The 25,640-nt window shown below is 49.5% G+C and overlaps 1 protein-coding gene across 11 annotated transcripts in view; it reads right to left on the minus strand.

Moving 5' to 3' along the window:
- Positions 1 to 1,171: 1,171 nt before the first annotated feature.
- Positions 1,172 to 25,640, minus strand: part of KIAA0513 (KIAA0513 ortholog) — a 92,341-nt gene continuing 67,872 nt past the window's right edge. For 9 of the 11 annotated variants that reach the window (XM_030582177.1, XM_030582182.1, XM_030582180.1 and 6 more), the window contains 4 exons: positions 12,632 to 12,661; positions 8,501 to 8,581; positions 7,430 to 7,524; positions 1,172 to 6,650 (listed from right to left, as the gene is read on the minus strand). In XM_030582177.1, the coding sequence (XP_030438037.1) occupies positions 6,601 to 6,650; positions 7,430 to 7,524; positions 8,501 to 8,581; positions 12,632 to 12,661 (256 nt within the window). In that variant the 3' untranslated portion in view covers positions 1,172 to 6,600. The remainder of the gene's footprint in view (positions 6,651 to 7,429; positions 7,525 to 8,500; positions 8,582 to 12,631; positions 12,662 to 25,640) is intronic. The other 2 variants (XM_030582185.1, XM_030582187.1) reach the window with 1 other exon arrangement.

The raw sequence follows: 25,640 nt of genomic DNA on the forward strand, positions 1-25,640 counted from the left end.
GATCTGGGATCTATACCAATTTGTTTCACACTAGTCACTGAACAGCGAACAAAAAGGGAGGAGACTTGGCCACTACCCACCAGTCAGGCTAGATTTGAACCAGAGACCTAGAAGTGCAGAACTCCTGTTCTCATTGGAAACTGTTTTCTCTCAATGGTGGGGCTATAAAATATTTCCTGGGTGAGAGGAAGAGGACAAGTTGCATCAGGTGTCTGGGCCCATGTGCACACACGGCGGTAGCTGGGGACGGAGATGTCTTGCAAAGGAAATCTTACGCTCGGTTTTGTTCTATTGTATATGCAAAGCATCATCTGGGAACTGATTTTACTGGTGAGGATAACTACCATTTTTACAGGCGGGGGGAGAGGTGGTTGTTGTATGGAAATAGGTTTGCAAGGCTAGTTTTGCAGATTAATCCCCACACGGATACAGAGTTTTAAATAAGCTTCCTGGGTTAGATTTGCTAAACAGCAGGGGGAGTATGAAAGCCAAAGCCCATTATTCAAAGGAAATTCCTTTTATATCTTAACATTGAATAATTGCTTTTTAAAATACAGCAAAGTGAAATGCCCTGGGGCTTCTACAGAATCTCATCTCCACTATGGGATCTTCAGGCCATTCTCAAAAAGATTCAGTGTAGGGAAAAAATAAATCAGGTTTGTTGCCTCCTCATCTCCAGGGCAAATGCTCATGCTTTAAAAAGGTGCAACAACGTTATTGTTTGTAAAAAGTAGGTTAGCACATGGAGAAGTGTGAAGGGGGACTTAATGGAATGAGACATGGGGAAATACTGCAAATAATCAGATGGGGAAAGGGGGGGAGAATGGGAACATTGCTTCTTCATGCACTGATATTGCTACAAAAACCAAAACACTCCTCACGCTTAATATACAGTGATGTGCTAAATGTAAGGAAGTTGATTGGGAGTGGGGAGAAAGGGGGGTTTTAAAGACAATTTATTCCAATCCCTCACCACAGTCCAAAACAAGAATGCATTATTTAGCCCTCTCAGTCTTCAGGCTTAAAATATTCTCAAACAAAATCCTTAAACCAAGATCTCTTTGGAAATCAAGTCACATAATCCCAGTACAACACATCAGTTGTCTAACAATCACCCTCTGCACATGATATGGCAAAGAGTGTTAAATACAGTGTCAAAGTCAAACTCAGACCAAATATATATATATATAATTATATTTATACAAAGAGTAAAATACAGCATTTGGAACCCCAATGGAAGCAAACATTCTGTAACGTGGGGCAATACATTTAAACATTTTCTTTGCATTTGCGTTAGGTTTTTTTTCATTTTTATATTTTTTAGAAAAAATACACGTGCAAATAACATGTTTTCACTGCTAAACTTTTCTAGTGGTGGAAGAAAACAGCAGAATTCAGGAAAGAAAAAAAAAGAGAGATTGAGATCAGACATACTGTATGCCACACTTTGACGATCATCGGCTACCAGCCAAGAGTGGAGAGTTCACTGCTGCAGCTGCCCCTACGTCCATCAACCCACCAAGCAGCAGAATAAAATTCTAAGTGCAGGCTACATTCCTAGAGCAGCGATTTCTCCCCAAACAATACAATTCTAGGCTAATACATCCCATACAAGCAATCCTTAGGAAAGCAACAACCACTGAATTTTAGTTAGGTGATGCAACATTCAAATTCATCCCCCCTTTGGGAATCAGGATGGAACAGTGTGTGTGCTCCCAGTTCGCCTTGGCCTGGCTTTCCCCCAAGTTCAGTACCACATTTGCACAATTACAGATAAGCACGTCCCACAGGAGTCCGCCTGGGGGTTAGATACCAAAAGTAATGTGTACAATTGAGATGCTTGGCAATTCTGCACACTTCAGAGCGAAGGGCTCAATCCTCATGTATTTGCACAGATCGGAACCCTTCGCATTCCACCTTGCAATCATTCCTTGTGTGTCTCGAGAGATCTCAAAGGGGAAAAACAGGCCAATGTGTCAAACTCTCTCTCCCAGGCCGAGTGCTGTCTTGGGGTGCTGGTCATCTCGGCTGGGGGTTACTTTTCCTGACAGGCTAGTGAAGACAAGAGCCTTCATCACTTCTACTGCATCTCCAAGGTGAAATCTAAAACCAGCCTCCACAGCTTGAAGAGCACAAACCTGAACCTGACTTTGCCAAAGCCCTTTCTCCATGCGGCACAGAGGGGATTTTAGAATGGGTCTCACCGCTGCCCCACCCCCCGACTCTTCACTGTATTTACTCTGGCTCAGAAATGCAAGGCTCAGCCTATGCCAGAGACACTGACACACACCAAAGTCAACGCATTTCTACTTGGATCTGGAAGGTGGCGCTGGGGTGCCTGGGGAAGGAAAAGCTAGGTAGCAAAGCTCATTTCTGAAGCCTTAAGACTGTCACAGTTTGTTTTTTTAAACAGGTGCTGCAGCTCCCAAGGCCAGTAATTACAGGGAGGGTTTGACTCAGCAGCTCCTTGCTACGGAGATGAATCTCGTGACATTAAAATCCTCATTGCACCAACATGACCTTGCATGGTGTTGAGGGACAGGAGGTTACCCCCGAAGACACAGCTTGGAAGAAGAAAAGGGGTAAAGTTCATAAACTAAAACAATTGATGGGAAAGGTCATCGGGGCTGGGGGCCCTGAGCCAGCCTAGTGCTTACATACCTGTGTGTGTGCAACTTGAATCACGTGATGTCAGTAGGTCTAGTCACATGCTTAAAGTTTTGCATATGGCTTGAGTGCTTCGCTGGCCCTGGCTAGTGCAGTCAAGATCTCCCTCCAATCCAGCTGGCCGCTCTTCAGACAGTGGTCTCCTAACTTAACTTCTGCAGGGAACCTAGCTTTTCTCCCAGCAGAGCACTCTGGAGATCTGAGCAGGGTGCGTGTGTGTCTCTGTGGCTGCTCCCTCTATCCAACAGCAAACAAGGAGTTGACCTCTGCGTCCCTATGCTGGACAGGCCCAGGAGAGAAGATACAGCCCTATGAGTCAGGCTTGCCACCTGTCATGGATGGCCACTGGATCCCGGATGTCTGCCTCTTTTCCAAGTGGGGATAAGGACCCTGAAAGGCTGGCACAGCTCCCCTCATACTCCCTCCTTGGGTGTCTCAGGGGCGGGGGGGGGAAGAGGTTATTGGGAAGCATCTGCCAAGCTTTCTGGGAGCCTGAGTGCCTCAGCTCTCCCACATTCCACAGGGGTGGGGAGTCTCGGGAGCCTCACAAGACAGCAGTGACCAGAGTATTCCCCGGAGGTATACTTGGCACAAAGCAGCTCTGACCTGAAAGGGCTGAGGCAGAGGATTGTGACGGTGAGCGACACTTGGCAACTGGGCTGTTTGCTAGATACCATGGGCAAAGAGAGGCAACTCTGGGAGGTGTGGGAAACACAGAGGGCTTTACTGCCTTGTGCTACTCAGCTGCTCCCACTTAATAATATTGAAAAACAACAAAACCCTAAAGCATGTTCTCCTTAGACTGCTCTGGGATCTCTCCCATTTGCACTTAGTCGTGGCTTCTGCCTTTTAACCCAGGACCAAAGCACGGACTTTTCCTATTAACGCATGCTGAACAAGAAGTCTTAGTAGTAACTGACGACAACATGGACACATTAAAACTTGCATGGATCAGAAGCAGCAGATCTACTGCATTTGCAATCTGCAGGAAAAGGATCATCCGCCCCAGAGCTCATGAACACCACAATATTTGGTTGCATACCCAACAGCAAATGTTGCAGCTTCCGACACTCCAAGGAGACTTTAGCACTTTTACAAACAACTATGTAGGATGTTTCTTCATTTCCTGAGCATCAGTCTACGGTTACTGGCTTGCTTCGGGGGCTAGGAAGAATCACACAGCACTTCAAAATCTCAACGTGACTGGGAATATTCGCAGAGAGGTTACTCACGATTTTAAATACCATTCTATAGATTTAGGAAGTTACACTGCAGGGCCAACAAGTCAAGAGGCTGCATTAAAACAAACCTGCGACACTATGAATCTTACAAGACGTAACCAAGAGCAGAGCAGCCCCGGACAAACATCCCTTGAAACGCAAGCTCATGTAAACACAGAGTTCAGCGATGGTAATACTTTTGGAGACAAAGCATTGAACACACAGCAAAATGGTCACCTGACCATCACAACACAAGAAGCATTTCATTTTCTGAAGTAGACAACTGCACGATTTCTATTGTAAATTAGCGTGTGCTAGGTTGTAAATCCTTGTTTGACAGCCACCGAGCATGAGAAGAGGCTCAAAGCTTGCCTGCCTTTTGCATGTCTCTGTGCGCCACAGCCTTTAACGTGGTCTTCCGACACGCCTTATGTTCCCACGGGAGAAGCAATCCCATTTCCCTTGCATAAGGCTTTTCTGGAAGAAATTCCAGCACTTATCTTTAAGGTCCCTGAGTTTTGCTACAAAGCTCCCATTTTTATCTAGCCATCTGCTCCTACCAAACAAAAATAAATAAATAAAAGTTTATATGGTAAAGCCTACGGCCTCTTTTAAAGTCACTGGTATTATACCTGGATAATTCTAATCACTCCATCCCTTTCTAAACACTTGACACCCAAGATTCACTGACGCACGCTGCATGCCACACTGGTAACAAGGGACCCAGAAAGAAATGAAAGTCTGTGTACTCTGCTCTACTCATTACAATATACCCAGGAGGTTGGAGTCACTCAAGGCCAGGAATAAAATGAGTATTTGCAAAAGGCCATTTCAAGATGGCTCATGAGGCTGATTGGTATAGGAGGGGTCAGGAAGGAGAACGGAGGATGATTAAATTTGTGGGAAAATAATAAGATTGATATTTCGTTTCCACTTGGAACAAGAACAGCACGATCTGTAGCCTGGCACGGAGAAAGCCCAGAGGCTGAGTGACTCACTAGCACCTCGGAGGCGTGCAGGTTGCACCTGCACTGGAAGTGCAAACAGACACGCATCAGTTTGGTCTGGTACATCTGAAAAACTGGTGACTGGAAGCGGTGGTTAACAGGAAAATTAACCTGGGTTTAATATGTACTGGGGCAAGTCACAAGGACACGCCATGCTCCAATCATTTTTGGGGTGCCTCCTGCCCCAGAGTTCCTCCCTCACATGGGGGCCAGACTCTCATCCATATAATTCCACATCCAAGCCTTGAACTCCACTCCATTGCTCTACCGAGCAAACTGAAATGGGGTGAAACTCTCCTGGAGTGGGCAGCTGCTTCTGCCGAGCATCTCCGAGTGGGAAAGCGCCACCTGAGGATTTTCAGAGCAATTTAGAATCTGCAAGAGAAAATGCAGAAGGGAGAAGAAGGTCGTCCTGCTGCTGCTTTACCATCTCTACCAACAGAACCCAAGCAAAGCAACCTCTCTCCTCCTCTCTCCAGCTGACGGCCATGGACCACTACAGATTCCCCCCAATAGGGCTGCCACCAGTCTATCGCGCGTACTAAGGAAGCTCCTCTATTTGCCCTCACACTGAGATGTACAAACTTCACCCGCTTTCCCCTGAAGCAAATACAGTCATGTTCTCAAAGGGTCACCGTGGAAGAATCTTCGTATTGAAGGAGGGGGCTGGTTAGCCAGTTACTACGTTTCTCTGACTGCAGCAGAAAGATCTGCATGAGTTTCTCTATGCCTGCCTATCGCCCAGACCAAGAGCGACGTTTTCAGATAGATAACGAAATGCATTTTGACACAAAATCAGACTACCTGCAGCTCCACGAACAGTCTCCTACCCTTTCCCAGAGCGGTCCCATCTGTCCAGATTTTGTCACTAAAGAATTCTCTCCCTCTCTAGCCCCAACAATGGAAGTAATCGTTTCCTTTCTGTGCAAACTGCAAGGGCACCAGCCTACCTGACTGCAGAACAGCAGGTCAAACCAGATGATGGAACAGATCGCTCTGATCTCAAAGCTGGTTCTTATCACAGCAGCTGCTAATCTGTCAGAGCAAAACGCAGGGTGCAGCTGTCGTGGATAAGCTTTCAATGCACGATGCACTACAAGGAGGGTACAGCTCTTTATCTCTGAGCTGGGGGGCTTAGAGTCCTGTTTTCACCTGGATTAGCCGCTGGATACCAACCTTCTAAAGTAACAAGCACCTAGTGCTACCATTTAATTCCCACCCTTTACATCCAACCCCCCACCTTGCCTACAGTACCTCTTGATCTCATCAGCTGTTCGCTACTGAAGCAGTCACATCAGGAAACAAAGTTTTCAGCAGCATGGCCAGTGCAAGGCACCTCCTTGGTGCCTGGGATACAACAATCCTGCCCCTCCCCCGAGTCCACATAAACACACAGAGATCTTGAGCAGTTACTCCATTTTACAGACAAAAACACCTCTTGGAATATTCGACTCGGACAATGTGACGGGGCACAGGGATGAAGGAGCATCTGAAAAGGGTTGGTTTTGTTTGAGCTCCTATTTCTACGGGCTGCACGGTGCAGCTCTAAGGTTTGCTGACAATCATGCAGGTTTATTGCGGTGGTTTTACGTAGCCCATCTTCAGTTGTGGGTGGTCTCGGAGGAGGAGTTGTCCTCCCACTCCGCACCCACACCCACTGCCGCGCCTCTCCGCCTCTCTCCAAACGCTGGACACAGGCCAGATGGCTATTCGGCAGCCATTTGCTCAATGTGATCACTAAGCAGCTTGTTTTGCTCTGCAATGCAAAGAGAAAATGAGATTGTAAGGCCACGGTTTATCATTCTGAAAAGATGAAAGGAGAGGGATGGTGGTACTCTGTCCTAAGGGTTCTGGGGGCTTTTTAAATAAATCAAGGCACCAGCATTGTTGTTTTTTTATTTGGTTTAGAAACTACTGGATGGTCTTGAACTGTAAACAAACTAACGACACACACGGCTAGATTGGGAGCTGGGATGAAGTGGCATCTCTCCACTGTAATGGCCCTTAGCTACATTAACTGACTCCTGCTGGGGATCTAACCCCATTGAAAGCAATGGCACGGTGCCCATTTGCACCAGCTGTGGATCTGGCCCTAGTTACTCCAATGAAGCTGCAGCAGTTCACACCAGCAGGAAATCTGGGACCATTAACTTCACTGGCACTTTAGCAATTGACCCCACCTGGGGGTCTGGCCCCATTGACTCCAGCGGCGCTGCACTCCCAATCTGACCCATCCTGTACATTAAGAAACATGCCAAGCATTTCAGACAGTGTCAGTGAGCATACAGTGAAATATTCTGCTCTTGCCATAGATTAGGAGGAGCCAGTGCTCTTTGCCCAGGATACCCACAGTATTTGACAGATATGCCCTCTCTTCCACCATTGCAATTGGATTCTCCTGGCATGCGCCTGCTGCTGGGTATGGAAGCCATCTTGGAAATCAATTACTTCCTCATCTCCTCCCCACCAGCCACATTCCCCTCCCTCTGGGAGACGGTGCTGGGCTCCAGTGCACAGCCCCTGCACCTGCCCTACCTTCATCCAGGTTGCCGATCACGGCCTGCTTCTTCAGGAAGTCGTTGCAGAGCTTCTTGCTCAGGCCGAATGCCAACATGTTGTGAGTGAAGGTGCTAGGGAAGAGGAGACACACTTGGCACGGGCACTGCCGAGAGTCACCACGGAGCCCCCGGCCCCTCTCTCATCCAAAACTCAGGCTGGACTGCACCACTCCCTCCTCCCACTTCACTAACTAGCCAGTAGGGCCGGGCCTAACTGCAGAACTGAGCTCTGGGATGCCCTAAAATGTGGCGGTGTTTGGATCGGGCCTCCCTTACAGTCCGGGGGTTGGAACAGGCGTCAGGGGTGTGAGTGTTGGGCATACCCTGCACGTCCTGTATTGCTACATGGGGCAGGAGTCCTGGCCTGGAACAGGTGAAGCCCCCTGCTCTAGAGTTCAGCGTACACCCCCTGATGGCTGCAAACAGCCTCTCACCTTCCCCACCAATCTGGTGGGGTCTGTTGAACTCTCCCCTTTCCCTCACCTGCTGCAGCCATCAAGGTAACCCCATTTCAGCCCCCGCCTGAGAAGAGTGACAAGGGCAAAGGGGAGGGGTCTTCCAATCCCAGTCCGAGCCATGGCGAGAGGAACTTAGTGGATTTCTTCCTATCCAGGAGGGAGAATCCTTGAGTTTGCTCTTAGGAGGGGACAGGCATGAGGAAGAGGGGCTGGAAAACCCTGGACACTAGGATACTGGTTCTGAGAATCTTTATATAGTTTTAAAAAACCACTAGTGTTTTCCAATACAGTCTCAATACAGGAGTGACAGCATTCGGCTCCACCACCGAAGCTGTTTAATCAAGGAAGGAAATGCCAACAACCCCTTCGCTTTGGCCTCGGTCTGTTCATCCCCTCAGACAGACAATTCCTGTTCTTCATCAGAGAGAGACCCGACCCAAAGCCCTAAATCTGAATGCTTGGACCCCGCTCCAAGCTTCACAGCTCTGTCCTCATCTCTTTTTATTGAGATTTTGTCCATGATGACAACGGACAGGCTCCTTCTGGTCACCCAGAGGCAGGTGTTATCAGTCAATTAGTGTGTGCCTTACCCAAGCTGCCCAAAAGTGATGTTCTCGTTAAACCGTAGGCTGTCATCACGCTCCTCCTGGGTCATGTGACACCACTTCTCCCTGCAACCACAGAAACAGATCTTGTAGCAGGAAGTCCCCGTGCAGCCTCCCCTCCCTACCCTCACATCCATCCAAACCCTGCAGGCTGCCAAGACCCAGCAGCAGGCTTGTAGGAACTGTGGAGCTGATGAAGAATATATCAAGGCAGCCTGGAGGAGATCACAGGTGCAGAACACCTGCCTCCGTGCCCTGCTCTCTTTCTTCTGGGCAAATGGCTGAGCCCTCCCTAGGCTGGAGATGGCAGACACTGTAGGTATTTACTGCAGTTGTGAGGGAAATCTGCAGTGCCTTGCTTTATTGTTCACGAAAATGAGTTCTTACGCCGATGACAAAAGAGTGAGCTTGAGAGCAGGGACACATCAGCATGTGCCTTCCACATGCAGCTCTGAAATCTGTCTTTAATGCCACTGTTACTGGGGGTGGATGTTGGGGGTTCACCGCCTGGGAGCAGCAGTCCCTGAAAGCAGTAGCATGAAGGTAAAGTATTCACCCATGTCTCAGGCCCAGTCTACATACCAACGTGTGCTAGTTTAACTGAAGGGGATGGGGGGCTTAATGGATTTATTTAGATGGGTGTAACGTCTGTGTTTAGGCCCGGTCGGCTTCTAAAAATTAGATCCACCCAGCTACATCGCTCGGGGCTGTGAAAATTTTCACGCCCTGTGCATCAAAGCTGGTTTGCCTTAACCCCCACTGCTGACGCAGCTGGGTTGATGTAGCTACCACCTCTCGCGGACGGGAAAAACCCCTTTTGCGGATGTAGGAAGTGTCTACACCCTAGTGGCACAGCTCCAGTGCCAGGGCTGTGCTGCTGTGGCTTAGACTAGGCCTCAGTCAAGGTTCACCCCACCCCCAAAAAAATAAGATGCAGAGAGATCTGGACTCCTGGATAACAAGGGAAAAGGCGTCGGTTATGCCTCCTTTTCCATGGGCTTCAGTCACACGACTCAGGCAACTACCTTAATTACTATGCTGCGTTCCAGATTAGACTGCACGGCACGTCAGACTGGGCCATTGTGAGCCAGGTCCGACAGGCTTTGTGGGCTGACAATCATCAAATAGAAGGGAGCTGACGAATCAATGGAGTCTGATTCAAGGAAGTTTGAAATGGGACACAACAGTCCTTCCCTGTGAGGATTACTCAGGGCTCAGCACACAGTGCTAGCCATGTAGCCTGCATTCTCCGAGGAATATTTTGAGCTAGATACGGTCTCAGCTTGCCTCCGGAGGTCTAGCAAGATCAATGAAGTTTATTGCCACTGCAACTTCACTTTTAAAATAGTAAACCTTGAAAACAGGATCTAGGTTTGCTGAATTCCCATTTGGGGGAACTGACAAAGCCTTGAAATAATCAATACTTTGCAGCATAAGAGCCATGGCAGATGATACCCAACAGCACCGGTGAATCAGCACCTTTTGGACTGTATTTTGAGCTCTTTACCCAACAAATCTGCATCCACTCCCTCCTCTCGTTAGTGAGGAGCGCTGAGATAAAACCGAGCGGATTGCCAGACGCAATCACCTAGAATACACACAGCATTTGTGTTCTTGCCGAGCATTTTATTATCAGTGAACATTACATTGTTTCCAGGAGCTAGATGCAAGTACATCGAGACATGTTTGACCATGAAACTGAATCACCCTGTTGTATTTCGGTCATAGCCAGCACCTTTTTTGTACGCTCCCTCTCACGTATTGCCCATGAAAGGTTACTGTGTGCATTCAAAACTAAACAGAGGAGATTGCGGGGCTCCCCATACAGATGTTTTACTAGGGAGTCTTTCACAAAGCCATTATCATGCCAGGACACAAGTCATTCTAAGTATGTTTATTACACTCATTTAATACACGCACATGGGGAAGACTGGAGGTCAGGGTTTCACACAGCCCTCTACTGAACAGAAATCTGGTGAGGGGTTATGTACAAGGTTCAGAAGAGGATAAAGAAAAGGGAAGGAAAAAGGAACAGGAAGAAGAAATAACAGAGGAATGGCAAAAGGAGAATAAAAGGAACAGCACACAAACTTCCACTGCATGTTTAACTCGTCTGCACCCTACCTGGCGTTGGAGGTGCTGCTTCAACTGAAAATAGATGGTGGCACTAGGGTATCTTTTCAGCAGATTCCATAGTGTAACCCTAACTAGAACAAGTGTCAATTCCTGCTGGGACTGGTGACTAGCCATAGTTATCTCAGACTGCTCCCATGTAGGGCCTAATCCAGCAAGCCCTTCCTCATGTGTTCAGTTCTTGTTAGACAGCTTTGCAAGATTGGGCCTAGAAACTGCAAGGGATTTAGCTGCTTCAGTGGAGTTTGTGGGGCCAAATTCTGTGCCATACTAGAAAGCTTAGGCGTATGTTTAAAAACACAAAGTCTGTCAGGATCGGGTTCACTACAGCAACCAATATATGCACTAAATCTGAAGGCTGCCAAGGCAGGGAAAAAAAAATCAGCAAGGTGCTTTGAATGCTGGAAGCAAAACTATACAGATCTCACTGTCCCAGTTATAGAGGAAGCGTATTTAGGTTTTTCTGCCCTCTTTGTATATTCTTGCTGAGAGAAAACAAGAGCAAAAGTGACCAAGGGAGATCTATGATGCTTCTAGGTGTGTTATTCAGAAATCGTGTTTGCAAAGGAAAAAAATATGTCTCTACTTAAATACTTGGATTTTTATATTGGCACAAAGGGCAACTGTAGAGATTGATTTGTTTCTTCACTTAATCCCTATTAGAGGGCATGTGGATTAAAACTTTGACTATTATTTACAATGTACTAGGGAAAGAATATTGCTGCAAAATGAGCTTCTAAAATTCTAGCTCCTCAGCAGGGCAATGCACCAGCAAGCTCAGGATATTGGACTACAGAGAACTCCAGGTTTGAGCAGGTGCACGTCCAATTCTGGTCAGCAGTGTGATTTGTGATGCATGAGGTTTGACATTCATCCCCCTCTGCATGCAGAGGAGATGTACAAGACCTTGCATAAATTAAATCCCATTTAGTCTAGGCCCCATGCATGGGTAAGTTTCACACCAGACAATTAATCTGAGCAGTGCTCTGCTTACACAAATTGAGTCGATTTCCTTCCCCAACACACATTAGCTGCGCTTTCAAGAACTTATCTGTGAGCTCCAAACAGTCTTTTTTTCAGGGAAGCTTTTTTTTTGTTGTCACTTGAAATGATTTATTCCAGGATCAGACATCAAGATCTAAACAATTTTTTTAAATCAAAGAATCTTTCCCCAGCCCCAAATTCCAGTCTGTTATCGACTCTGATCCCCAGTACATCACTTCCTGAACTTGTAAAGCTCAACATAACTCTCAATGCAACTTGCTAGCTTCCCCCCATGGGCACTTTTTTTTTTTTTTTAAACATAAGCCACAATTTAAAGACAAATAAATAAATAAAAAGGCACGATTTCAAACCAGCAAAACATCTTCACAACCTCAAAGCAACAGCAGCATTGGAAACGCACTAAGGCAGGGGATTGAATATACCTTGATTCAGCACCGCCCAGGCGTCAGGAACTGAACACGAGAAAAGCAATGCTCACCAGACCACACCATTTCACAGTAGCAAAGAAAAAAATAAAATAAGGAAGAGAGGATAGAATGACATTCCCCCCGTACGCCAGGAGACTCAGTTTGTGTCCAAAAACTGCCCATGAAACTGGAGCCTCCCCCAGCTGCCAGTGTGTGAAGTGGCAGAAGAGAACAGAAGTACAAGCCATCAACTGCTCTATCCACCACGGAGCTAGTTCATTACCGAGAGACCTCAATGCAGCGGCCGGTGATTACGTTTTGTTTTAAAATCCAGCAGATCTCAGGATTACCGATATAATTGCTTCCAGTTTTCTTCTAGTCTCACTGATAGCACTGTCCCTATTTCCTACAGGTGGAGCCAGATTTGAATTTGAGCCAATTTCTCATTTGAGCAGGTGGCATTTCTGAGCCCAACCTGCATCCGAGACATTTCACCATGGTGGCAAAGTTTGGACCTGAAGTGAGTCAATGCAACTGTAAAAATGCAACAAAGTAATGCGGACAGACACACCTCTTTTCCTCTTCCTCTCCAGCGTTCCCTCTGGAGTGGCAGCAGAAACAGGGTCAACAAAGGTTACATGTTAAAGATCATGCAAGATATATGAATGGAGAAAAAGAGAAGAACAGATGAAAGAAGGAAAGTCATTATAGGCAAAGAGAAGAAAAAAGGATTTTTGTTATTTTTCTTTCCCCCTTGCAGGAAAATCGCCTTCCCAGTGATCTCAACTCTGCTCCTGTTCTTCCAAAGTAATTACCAAGTATGAAACCAAACATTTCTACTACACACCCCCAGCCACCCTGGGAAGGATTTTAGGCAGCTGTTGCTTTATGGATTTTCCTCCCTCAGAGGGCTGCGAAGTGAGAGATACAAACCCAGCTCAGTGAGGAAAAACATTCACAAAAGCAGACTCTCTCCTGGAAAAGGAAGGACAGGGGAAGGGGTCTCACTGCAGGGACCTAGTGTGCCTTTCTAGCCAGGTCAGAGGGGGTCAGTGACTGCTGGGCACGCTCAATGATCTCCCACCTCCAAGACGTCTCAGGAGCAGGTGAACAGTTCCATGGGAAGCTCCCATCTATAAAGCAGGGTTGGAGTCGAACACCAAAAGGAACCAGTCTCTGGACAGAAGATGAGTTTCTCTTCCCCTTTAATCTCCGAGGGCCAAACGCCAAGGCCCTTAACTCAGACAAACTCCCATTCAGCGTCTGCCGCACGGTACATCTACACTTGGAGCTGGAGGCGTGATTCCCAGCTCGAGGAGACATGCTCATGCTACCTGGATGAGGGAAGCTGCAGGAGCACGAGCTGCGGGATGAGCTAGCCGGCTTGAGTATGTACCCAGGGTCTCTGACGGGCACGCACTTGCGGTGGTTAACCCGTCCCACTGCTCACACTGCCATGCCTACCTTCTATTTTTAGCATGGTAGCTTGGTGAGAGCTAGCCTGTGTTTATCTCCTCAAGGTGAGAATTGCAACCCCAGCCTCAGTCAGGGCTTCAGTGTAGATCAAACCCTAGCGAGTAACCAGGAGACCAGAACCCCACCTGAGAAAATGAACCACATCAGGATAGCGGCTTTTCTTTGCCGAGCCAAACCCTAACCGAGGCACTGAAACTGTCACTACCAAGGAATGCAATGGACTAGTTTAACCCCCTTTTCATGCTGTGCACCGGAGACCATACGAGGAGCTACACAATGTGGTGAGAGACTTGGTCTGAGCACTGGACTGGGAGCCAGGAGCTTGCAGGTTCTAACCCCCGTCCCCGACACACTCACTTCCCTCCACCTCAGTCTCCCCATCTGTACCACGGGGATGAGAATGCTTGCCTGCCTCCCAGGGAGCTGCAAAGATGAATGTTTGTAAAATGCTTTGAGAATGAAGAGCCCAAGATGTTATAAAATGAACCTTGTGGTGCCTACAGAAATGCAGCTATGATCTTTAAAAGCACAGAGATCTTTAGAAATAGACCCCCACACAACAGGCCAGGCCAGAAGGGCTGTAAATCGGGAAGGGGTTTTACATCTGCATGTGACTTTTGCATGAAGCCCCTCTGTAGCTCTGGGGAAAAAGGATAGAAGGCCAGCTTTGATTGCTCAGATTCAATACTCCAGCACCATTATATGAAAGGAAGCTGCAGCATCAGTGTCACAATCCCCTTTGCAATCCATTGCACGAGAGATGCTGGAGGCATTCAATCCCGTAGGAGAAACCCTTAAACAGGTACATGCTCCTGCATTAATGATCACGGCTGGAAGACACTGCAGGTTCCTAGAACTGGTATTCAGATGGTATCAATCACTGGTTGCTATGATAAGAAGCTGCTGGTGAATCTCTTCTTGTGCCGTTTGCAGGTATGAACCCTATTTTCATCTCATTCCTCTCTATGAAGCAGTGAGCACCATGTCTGCATGCCACCTTACCTTGCACCCACATGGAGCAGGCAGAGCTGGAACCAGGCCTGTTGCTTTGTCCCCTGATTTCTAACTTTAAAGGACTTGCAGTGGTTTTATTTTATTTGCAGAGACTGTGCCATTCCTGTCTGAAGGGCTGCGATCAGCAGATCTGGCTGTCCCAGAGCTCTGCCAGGACCAAGGTGTCTCAGCAGTTTGCATGCTAAATCTTGGAAACTGTGCCCATGGGCAATGTGATCCTGGCAACCACTTGTTTTTTGCAAGGCGTTTATCAGCCAACTGCACATCTGCAGCATGTTCACGGTCAACTACAGAAGTGCCTGGATAGAGAATGGGATCCAATTTAGGAACACACAATATTCTTTTCCAAGACAAGAAACTCATGTGCAATGCTCAGACTGCTGCATGTCTGCAGAGTTCACTTGTTGGGGGGGGAGAGGGGGGTTTGGCTATAAAATGGATTCTTTTCTTTTCAAAAAGAAGAAAACCCAGCTTGTTGGCTTTTATATTTTAACTATATTCACTGATTCATAGATTTTAAGGCCAGATAGGACCACCCGATCTGTTCATATTGCAGACTATTCAATTTCACCCAGTTACACTGACGTTCAGCCAAACAACTTGCATTTGGCTAAAGTTTACCCTCTGGAAAGGTATCCACTTTCACTGGAAGACACCCAGAGATGCAGTAATCGTCATTTCCCTTGGTAGTTTGTTCCCCTGATAAATCGCCCTCACCGTTAAAAATTTGTGCCTAATTTCCATTTTGAATTTGTCAGGCTGCAGCATCCAGCCATTAGGCTTTTCTCTACTGGATTAAAGAGCCCTTTGGCACCCAGGAAGGCATTTATACACTGTAATCAAGTCATCTCTCAATCTTCTTTGTGATCAGCTAGACAGACTGATCTCCAAGTCTCTTACTGCAAGGCATTTTCTTCAGACGTTGATTCTTTTTGGATACTAATTTCTGCACCGTCTCCAATGTTTTCAACGTCCATTTAAAATGCAATCATAATTGTGTGCAGCATTGCAGTATCGGTCTCCTCAGTGCCAGATACAGGGAGAAAAATGACATTCCCACAGCTACTCTCTACTCCCGTTTATACAGCCATGGATAGCAGCAGCCCTTTTTGCCGGAGCACTTGGAAAAGACTGTTACTCGCCATTGTAACTGTTGTTCTTCGAGATATGTTGCTCATATCTATTCCAGGTAGGTGTGCGCGCCGCGCGTGCACGTTTGCCGAAAACTTTTTTACCCTAGCAACTCCAGTGGGCCGGCAGGTCGCCCCCTAGAGTGGCGCCACTATGGCACTAGATATATACCCCTGCCGGCCCGCCCGCTCCTCAGTTCCTTCTTGCCGGCTACTCCGACAGTGGGGAAGGAGGGCGGGTGTGGAATGGATGTGAGCAACACATCTCGAAGAACAACAGTTACAAAGGTGAGTAACCGTCTTTTCTTCTTCGAGTGATTGCACACATCCATTCCAGGTAGGTGAATCCCAAGCCTTACCTAGGCGGTGGGGTCAGAGTGAGAAGTCGCGGCCTGGAGCACTGCAGAGCCAAAGGCCGCATCATCTCTGGACTGCTGAAGCAGGGCATAATGGGAAGCGAATGTATGGACCGATGAGCAGGTCGCCGCCCTACAAATCTCTTGGATTGGCACGCGGGCAAGGAAAGCCAGCGATGATGCCTGTGCTCTGGTGGCGTGAGCAGTCACACGGCCCATCGGAAAGTGGGCCAGGTCATAACAGGTCCTGATACAGGAGGTAACCCAGGAAGATATCCTCTGCGAGGAAATCGGTAGCCCCTTGACCCGGTCCGCTACCGCCACGAATAACTGGGGGGACTTGCGGAACGGTTTGGTCCTGTCCACATAAAATGCTAGCGCCCGACGGACATCTAGCGAGTGGAGCTGTTGCTCCCTGCGGGACGAATGGGGCTTTGGGAAAAAGACAGGGAGGAAGATCTCCTGGTTAATGTGGAAAGCTGAGACCACCTTGGGGAGAAAGGCAGGGTGCGGTCTCAGCTGCACCTTGTCTTTATGGAAGACCGTATACAGGGGATCTACTGTGAGGGCCCATAGTTCTGACACCCGTCTAGCTGAGGTGATGGCCACTAGGAAGGCGGTCTTCCACGAGAGGTAGAGCAGGGAGCAAGTAGCTAACGGCTCAAATGGAGGACCCATGAGCCGAGTTAGGACCAGGATGAGATCCCATGAAGGGGCAGGAGGGCGGATCTGTGGATAGAGACGCTTCAGTCCCTTCAGGAATCTCACCACCATAGGGTGGGAGAAGACGGAACATCCGTCCACTCCAGGATGAAATGCGGAGATAGCCGCTAGGTGGACCCGGAGGGACGACAACGCCAGACCCTGGGCCTTGAGGGACCAGATGTAGTCTAGAATAGTGGTGATGGGAATCTCCATAGGGAGAAGACCTTTCTCCGAACACCAACAGGAGAAACGCTTCCACTTAGCCGAGTAAATATCCCTGGTGGAAGGCTTTCTACTGCCCAGGAGAACCTCCCGAACCGGGGTAGAGCAGCGTAGCTTGGAGCCTGTCAACCACGCAGGAGCCATGCCGTAAGGTGCAGAGACGGAAGGTCCGGGTGACAGAGCCTGCCGTGGTCCTGGGTGATCAGGTCCAGATGTAGGGGCAGGGCAACTGGGTTGGCTACTGAGAGGTCCAGCAACATGGGGTACCAATGTTGTCTGGCCCACGCTGGAGCTATGAGAATCACCCGAGCTCTGTCTCTGCGCACCTTGAGGAGAACCCTGTGTATCAGCGGAACAGGAGGGAACGCGTAAAACAGGTGGGTCGCCCATGGGATCAGGAAGGCATCCGCTATAGACCCGGGGTCCTGACCCTGAAAGGAGCAGAAAGTTCGACATTTCCTGTTCTCCCTGGACGCGAAGAGGTCCATCCGGGGACGACCCCACCTCTGGAAGAGTGAGAGGGCGACGTCTGGACGGAGTGACCACTCGTGCGAGCGGAAGGACCTGCTCAGTCGATCCGCTAGAGTGTTTCGTACTCCCGGGAGATAGGAGGCGGAAAGGTGAACGGCATGGGCTATGCAAAACTCCCAGAGACACATCGCCTCGAGACATAGGGGAGAGGACCTGGTGCCGCCCTGCTTGTTGATGTAGAACATGGTCGTCGTGTTGTTGGTGAACACCGCGACACAACGACCCTGAAGGTGATGGACGAACGCTTGACAAGCAAGACGGACCGCTCTCAACTCCCGTATGTTGATGTGGAGGCCCAGCTCCTGAGGGGTCCACAAGCCTTGAGTTCTTTGGGTGCCGCAGTGCGCCCCCCAGCCCAAATCTGAGGCATCCGTAGTCAGGGATGCTGAGGGTTGGGGCAGATGAAACGGGAGCCCCGCACAGGCTAAGGACTGGTCCAGCCACCACCGAAGGGAGTCCAGTACCCTTTGGGGAACTGTGACAACTGTGTCCAAAGAATGTCTGGCCGGCCGGTACCGCGCGATGAGCCAAGATTGAAGAGTCCTCATGCGGAGTTGGGCATACGCTGTCACGAACGTACAGGCCGCCATATGGCTCAGGAGGGCCAGACATGTTCTTAGAGAGGTCAGCGGGGCCGCCTGCAAGCGCAGAATGATGGCCGACAGCGACTGGAACCTGGGCAAAGGTAGCAAGGCCCTGGCTAGGGTAGAGTCCAGAACGGCCCCGATGAACTCTATTCTCTGCGTGGGGAGCAGAGTAGACTTGTCCACGTTGATCACGAGGCCTAGGGCAGTAAAGAGGCTGCTGATCCTGCGGACGTGGTCGCGGACCTGCAGCTCCGATGTGCCCGGATCAGTCAGTTGTCGAGGTAGGGGAACACGTGAATGCGGCAGCGCCGGAGGTGTGCGACGACGACTGCCATGCATTTCGTGAACACTCTCGGGGCCATAGAGAGGCCAAATGGGAGGACCGCAAATTGATAATGTTGGCGGTCGACCACAAAGAGGAGGAAACGCCTGTGCTGGGGGAATATGGCGATATGGAAGTAAGCGTCCTGCATGTCGAGGGCGGCGTACCAGTCTCCGGGATCCAGGGATGGGATGATGGTTCCAAGGGATACCATACGGAACTTCAACTTCACCATATACTTGTTGAGTTCCTGCAGGTCGAGGATAGGCCTGAGGCCCCCCTTGGACTTGGGGATTAGAAAGTAGCGGGAATAAAACCCCTTGCCCTTCTCGCTCTCTGGAACCTCCTCTATGGCTCCCTTGACGAGGAGCGTGTGCACCTCCTGACGGAGGAATTGCTCGTGAGAGGGGTCCCTGAAGAGGGACGAGGATGGTGGGGGGGGCGATGAAAACTGCAGGCGATAACCAGCCTGAACAGTACGCAAGACCCAACGGTCCGATGTTATTTGGGTCCACGCTGGGAGGAAAAATGAAAGACGGTTGGAGAACTGCGGGGAAGGATCCGGAGGGGAAACTGGTACTGCGCCCTCGGGCGCACCTTCAAAATGAAGGCTTGGGTCCAGGAGGGGCCTTGGCGGAGCCTTGCTCCGTTTGGCCACCCGACTGTCTGCGTCGGCTGTTCCTGCCGCGGCGCCTGGTGAGGTCCTGTCGCGGACGGAACTGAGGATACGGGCGACGCTGCTGTTGTTGGTTCTGCTGCCGGAATGGCCTGCGCTATGTCGCAGGCGTATGCATCCCCAAGGACCGTATTATGACCCTATTGTCTTTAAGGTCCTTTAGTCTGGGGTCTGTTTTAGCGGAAAACAGGCCCTGGCCTTCGAAGGGGAGGTCCTGGATCGTATGCTGGAGCTCTGGCGGAAGGCCAGAGACCTGAAGCCAGGAAATTCGGCGCATTGTAAGCCCCGAGGCAAGGGTCCGAGCGGCCGAGTCCGCAGCATCTAAGGAGGCCTGTAGCGAGGTCCTCGCTACCTTTTTGCCCTCATCCAGGATGGTGGTAAACTCCTGGCGGGCGTCCTGTGGTAACAGCTCTGCAAATTTTCCCGCCGCTACCCAAGAGTTAAAGGAGTAGCAGCTAAGGAGGGCCTGCTGGTTCGAGACCCTGAGCTGTAGCGCCCCCGCAGAATAGACCTTGCGGCCCAGGAGGTCCATCCGTCTCGCCTCCTTCGACTTGGGTGCCGGGGCCTCTTGACCGTGGCGCTCCCTGTCGTTCACCGACTGGACCACAAGGGAGCAGGGTGTCGGGTGAACGTGCAGGTACTCATAGCCCTTCGAGGGGGCCATGTACTTCCTTTTCACTCCTTGAGCGGTCGGAGGGATGGAGGCCAGTGACTGCCAGATAGTAGCGGCGTTGGCCTGAATAGTCTTGATAAAAGGCAGGGCCACTCTGGTGGGCGCCTCGGCGGAGAGGATGCTCACCACCGGGTCCTCGATTTCAGAGACCTCCTCTGCTTGAATGTCCAGGTTCTGTGCCACTCGTCGGAGGAGGTCCTGGTGTGCCCTAAGATCTAGAGGGAGAGGGCTGGAGGACGAGGTACCCGCCACTGCCTCATCTGGGGAAGACGACGAGGAAACCCCGGCAACAGAGCGTCCACGGGGGGTTCTGTCTGAGGCTGCACCACCGTCACTGGAGGGAGCTCTGGGTCCTGGTGGCTGGACCTGTCTTCTGCTTCCGGGGAGGGAGGGGGTCTAGACACCGTTGCCTCAGGTGGCCTGCGTTCCGCCGCAGGGCGGGGAGTAATATGTTGTGGACCCTGGGCTTGGCGGTACGCCCATGGGGTCCAAAACTCCCACTGTTGAGGCCCTCGTTCCTGAGGTGGAGGGTCCTGAAACAGGGCCGAGTGTCTGTCCTGGCCCAACGCATAGGTGCTCTCTGCCTGAGAGGACACGGATGGTTCCCTTGAAGGCCAAGGAGGCGCTGAGCCAGTTTGATAGACCTCTCTATATGCTGACGCCGATGCTCTCCTCGGTGCCGAGGATCGGTGCCGCGACCCGTATCGGTGCCGGGATCGGTACCGGGAACGGCGTGGTAGTCGGTGCCGGGATCCGGATCGGGATCTGCCTCGAGGTCGGTGCCGAGAGTGGGACCGCGACCTTCGTTCAGGGCGGTGCCAGGATGGCAGTGGGGACTGGGACCTGCCACCGACGCGGTGCCGGGAGGTCGACCGAGGAGCTGGACGCCGAGGTGAAAGGCTCCTAGAGTCTCGGTGCCAGTGGTAAGAGGAGCCAGACCGGGACCGTGCAGATGCTGATCGGCGCCGCGAGTGCGACCGGTACCGCCAGGGAGAACGGTGCTGGGACTGCGAGCGGCGCCCCGAGCGTGAGCGTTCCCGTCTCCGGGGCAATTAGTGCCAGGACTCCGGAGACAGTGCTCTCAGCATCGGTTTGCCTCTGGATGGTTACCCGTCCAGGGGGTGCCGTGGTCTGAGGCTGCGATGGCTCCGTGAGCGCTATCAAGTCCCGTGCCGAGGCAAAGGTCTCCGGCGTAGATGGGACTAACAGCTCGACCCCTGATCTCAAGGGGGAGCTACGAGGGGCTGGACTCAACGGACCTTCCGGACCCGGAGTCGACAGCAGCCCTGCAGGCGGTGCCGCAGCCAAGGTAGATGCCGGGCGTTCCACTCGAGCCTGCCTCGATGGTGTTGCAGACGTCGAGGGTCTTGGATCTGCTCCCGGTGTCGGGGATGGACGGTGCCGGGGAGTCTTGCCGGTGCCGGCGCGGTCCAGTGCCGGAGTAGAAGTGGCTGGTTGCGCCGCTGGTGCCGGAGTCAGTGCCGCTTCCATTAGGAGAGCGCGGAGTCTTTGATCCCTCTCCTTCTTTGTGCGAGGCTTAAAGGTCTTGCATATACGACACTTCTCACTGATGTGCGATTCCCTCAGGCACTTGAGGCATGCGTTGTGGGGATCGCTAGTCGGCATCGGCTTCTTGCATGCTGAGCACTGCTTGAAGCCCAGCGAACCAGGCATGGGCCCGGCGCCGGGAGGGCAACGGCCCACCCACGAACAAGTTAAACAACTATATATAATAAACAACTAACTAATATACTACTTCAAACTATCTATAAAACTATTTACAACTACGACTATGAACAGAGTACAGGAGAGCTAGGTACGTGGAGGACAGCAAGCCGCACTCCACAGTTCCAGCAACCGACACAGCGGTAAGAAGGAACTGAGGGGCGGGCGGGCCGGCAGGGGTATATATCTAGTGCCACAGTGGCGCCACTCTAGGGGGCGACCTGCCGGCCCACTGGACTTGCTAGGGTAAAAAAGTTTCCGGCAAACGTGCACGCACAGCGCGCACACCTACCTGGAATGGATATGAGCAATCACTTGAAGAAGAACTCACGTTCAGCTGCTTAGCCACTCTGACCCAGAAATCCCCTTCTGAGTCACTGCTTTCCGGGATATGTTTTCCCATTCCGCAGGTCTGGCCTGTATCCCTTGTTCCTAGACTTTGCATTTGGCTGTATTAACACACATTTTGTTTGAATCGGCCCAGTTTACTGACTGATCCAGATCTCTCTATGTAACTGCCCTCTCCTCATCCGTATTTATCACTCTGCCAATCTTTCTGTCATCTGCAAATTTTGCCAACAGTGATTTGATATTTACTGCTAGATCACTGATAAAAATATTGAACAGTGTCAAGCCTAGTACCGCTGCCTGAGGAACCCCACTAGAAACACACCTCTATAATTCCTCACTGACAACTGATTTATGAGATCTGTCAGGCAGTTCTTAATCTATTTAATATGTGCTCCATTGATATTGCATAGTGCTAATTTATTAATCAGAAAGCACGTAGTACTACATCAAATGCCTTACAAAAGCCTAAATGTATTATAATCTATGCGGTTATCTTTATCAACCAAACTTGTAATCTCATCAAAGAATGAAATCAGGTGTGTTTGACAAGATCTATTTCCCATGAAATCATGCTGACTGGCATTAATTTTATTCCTGTCTTTTAATTCAATTCCATATCAACTTTTACATTATTTTGTCCGGGACTGATACCAGGTTTATTGGCCTGACCTGGATCTTCATGCTTGCCCTTTTTGAATACTGACACAACATTAGCATTCTCTCCATCTTTTGGAATTTCCCTGATATTACAGTGTTTATTAAAAATCTAACATCATCAACAGGCCAGAAATCTCCTCAGCCAACTCTTTTAGGACTCTTGGGTGAAGTTATCTGGACCTGCCCATTGAAATATGTTTATGCCTAGTAGATGATGTTTAGCATCCTCCTCAGTCACTAATGGAGCAGAAATAACTTTATCCTGCTGTCTGATTCGGGGATTTTCTTTTGATTACTGTCACATCTGCCCAGGACTTATCTTGAAGTTTTCAGCAACAAAACTACTGCTAATAACTATAATCATGGGGTATGTTTCCAGCACACCAAAGCTGCTTATGTCAGACATCACTTTCACCAGGGGAATCTCAGCCCTCAGGAGATGTGTGTAACACTAGAAGGTTCCTTACAGCAAAGTTTTGGTAGCAGAGTTCAGCAGAGCATTTGCAGAACAGTGAGAATGAAGAGCTGGGTCTCCCAAATGGTGACTAAGTTAATTCCAATAGGGGGATCTCTACTGGGGGCTACTTAACAAGGACTGCTGAGAAGCGACCGCTTTTGAAAAAAACTATGGGGACAAATTAGGACGACCAAGCACAGCAGAGAAGAGTTTCCAAGGAGATTTAGACTCAAGATTCAATCCATTACCTCTGGATTCCTGTCTACAAACAGGAATGAGTGTCAAATGCATCTCTGGTGTAAGCAGGTATGATGCATTCTCATCAAGTACCGCACTTGCACACTTCAGGGCTCAATTTTGGCTTGAGTACTTGAAAAAGGGCCTTCACGTTACCACGTATGTCTTGAACAGTCTTTAACCGATACCACAGACCAGGCTAAGTCATTCTTGCCTTACCCCGAGTTGGCACTTTACCCTGCTTTCATATACTCCGGAGGAGTCTCTGAATGACGCCCTAGCCCGTGCTAGAGAGCACCCATCCCTGCATAGTTTCTGAAACCCTGCAGACTCTTTGCCAGAGCTGCATGCATGGGGAGGGAGATGGAAGTGTTAACAGACGCTACAAAGCTGTAGCAGGAATTGGCCCCGTTTGAGGCTTAATGATGCCACAAAAAGCCTTGGTGCAATACATACCAAGAGTGCAACTTACATCCCTCCCCACAACAGCCAAACCAGAAGGGAGGCCAGGGCAGACACGTGTGTGTGTGCATGTGCACGCGTCTGTCTGTCTGTCTCTCTCTCTCTGTACCAGTGACAGCACACATGGAAACACCCCACAGTACCCAGGCACTGACTGACTGGGAGCAGAGTTTGTGGACCACCTCCCAGTTGCCTTCTGACTAAGGCCAGTCACTAAAATACTGCATCCACTTTTTAACATTTGACTTCTACAGCAGACTGAGCCCTTCACCCCTCAGGAAGGGGAAACACTTCGCAAACTACACGCGTGCACCAGAGAAACGCACGCAGCTGTGGGGTGGGCACAGCATGCTGCATAATAGGGCAAGGAGATGTGCCAGTAGGGGCCATTCGGGCTAAGACAGTATGACAAACTACTCCTCTCCCATGAATTAGCGTCCTGCCTGTGGGGCGTGGACACAGGGGGTTAAGGTTTCACCTCCAGTGAGCATAGCACTCACTGGACACATGCCATGGAAGGATGAGGAGCTGAAACAAGATTTGAAACTGCAGTTCCAGGGGGAATCTTGGAATTTCCAGCCTGAGGCTTAGATTCCCGAGCGCCTCCTCCCGCCCCCAACCAGCAGGAACCTGACTCTACCATGGCCAATCACCCGCTGAGGACCAGGTTTGAACGAAGGGATATTGATACAGAAGGGTTCAAACCAGTGCAGAATGTTACTCTGAGTCTAGAGGGCTTCCCCTTGGCCTTCCTTGGAGCTGCTAAAACAAACCACAGAGACACTTTCTGTGGATTTAGGACTGTCCTTTAATTAAAGCTAAAAGGTGAGCCTCTGAACCTGGTATTTTAACAGTGTCCCAATGCGAGTTTCAGGACGCTACTCGTTTTAAATCTGCTCTCCCAGCTATGATTTAGATTTTCATTCAACAAGCTGTGCCCAGGCTCACATTGTGCAGCTGGCCTTTCCTACCTTCCCAAAGGTGCCAAATGAAGTGTTGCAGCTTTTCAGAACCTCGGCAATAGTTGCAGTATCCTGGCCACAGCTCAGAAAACGTATTTATTACAAATATGCTTTGTTTTTGCAGACAAGGAAAATCAGCCACCCGGTTAGCTCAGAAAGGCATTCTCATCACAGAGCAGTTGCCAAAGGCACATGACCTTGCGAGACATTTGCTCCTGCTAATTTCATGCTTCATAAATGTAAGTTGTATTGATGTTCAGTAGGATCTTTCATTGGTTTGCGTTTAAAAAATACGGAAAACGTGCCAGTCTTTACGGTCCATCAGGGCACTTCATATCTGGTAAGCAGCTGAGTCCTAGATTGCAATAGTTGGCATTTTTCAACCACAGATCTCAAAGCACTCCACAAAGGTAAGGAAGCATTGTCCCCATTTCACAGGTATGGAAACTGTGGCAAAGAGAGCTGATTCGCCCAAGGTCACACACAGTGGGTCAGTGGAAGAGCAGAAACAGAAGCCAGGTCTCCTGACTCCCAATCCAGTACCTTATGCACATCACCATGCTATCCTTCTTAAAGGGACACTGTCAAGTTAAAAATTTATTTTAAAGTAAGTGACCCATCCTCTGTTATAAGCAACATTTCAGAATACTAAGTCAGAGAGAATTTTAAAAAACAAATCGATTCCTCACCACTTCTGAAGCTTATTTCAGCATTTAATTCAGTAACTTGAAAGGTCATTTCACTTCTCTTTGAGTCAATTTAATTTCTACTTCTCCTCTGCCTGTACCATGCTGCTGCTGTCCTTTCACAACACTACAGAGGATTTTGCAATCCTAGCAATGAAACCTCCCATATAAATTTTATCATTTCCCTGAAAGGTCTCTAGTAACACAGCTCTTGTAAGACTTGCATTTAAAAAAAATAAAATAAAAATAAAAACAGACAAAAAATGCCTACTGGATTTTGGACCGAAGCTCTGCAACTGTGTCCCTTTAAAAGCAGCTAAAAACAAGAAAACCTTTGAGATCCCAAATCCT

The sequence above is a fragment of the Gopherus evgoodei genome, chromosome 12 (genome assembly GCF_007399415.2).
Source record: "Gopherus evgoodei ecotype Sinaloan lineage chromosome 12, rGopEvg1_v1.p, whole genome shotgun sequence".
NCBI classification, from domain to species: Eukaryota; Metazoa; Chordata; order Testudines; family Testudinidae; genus Gopherus; species Gopherus evgoodei.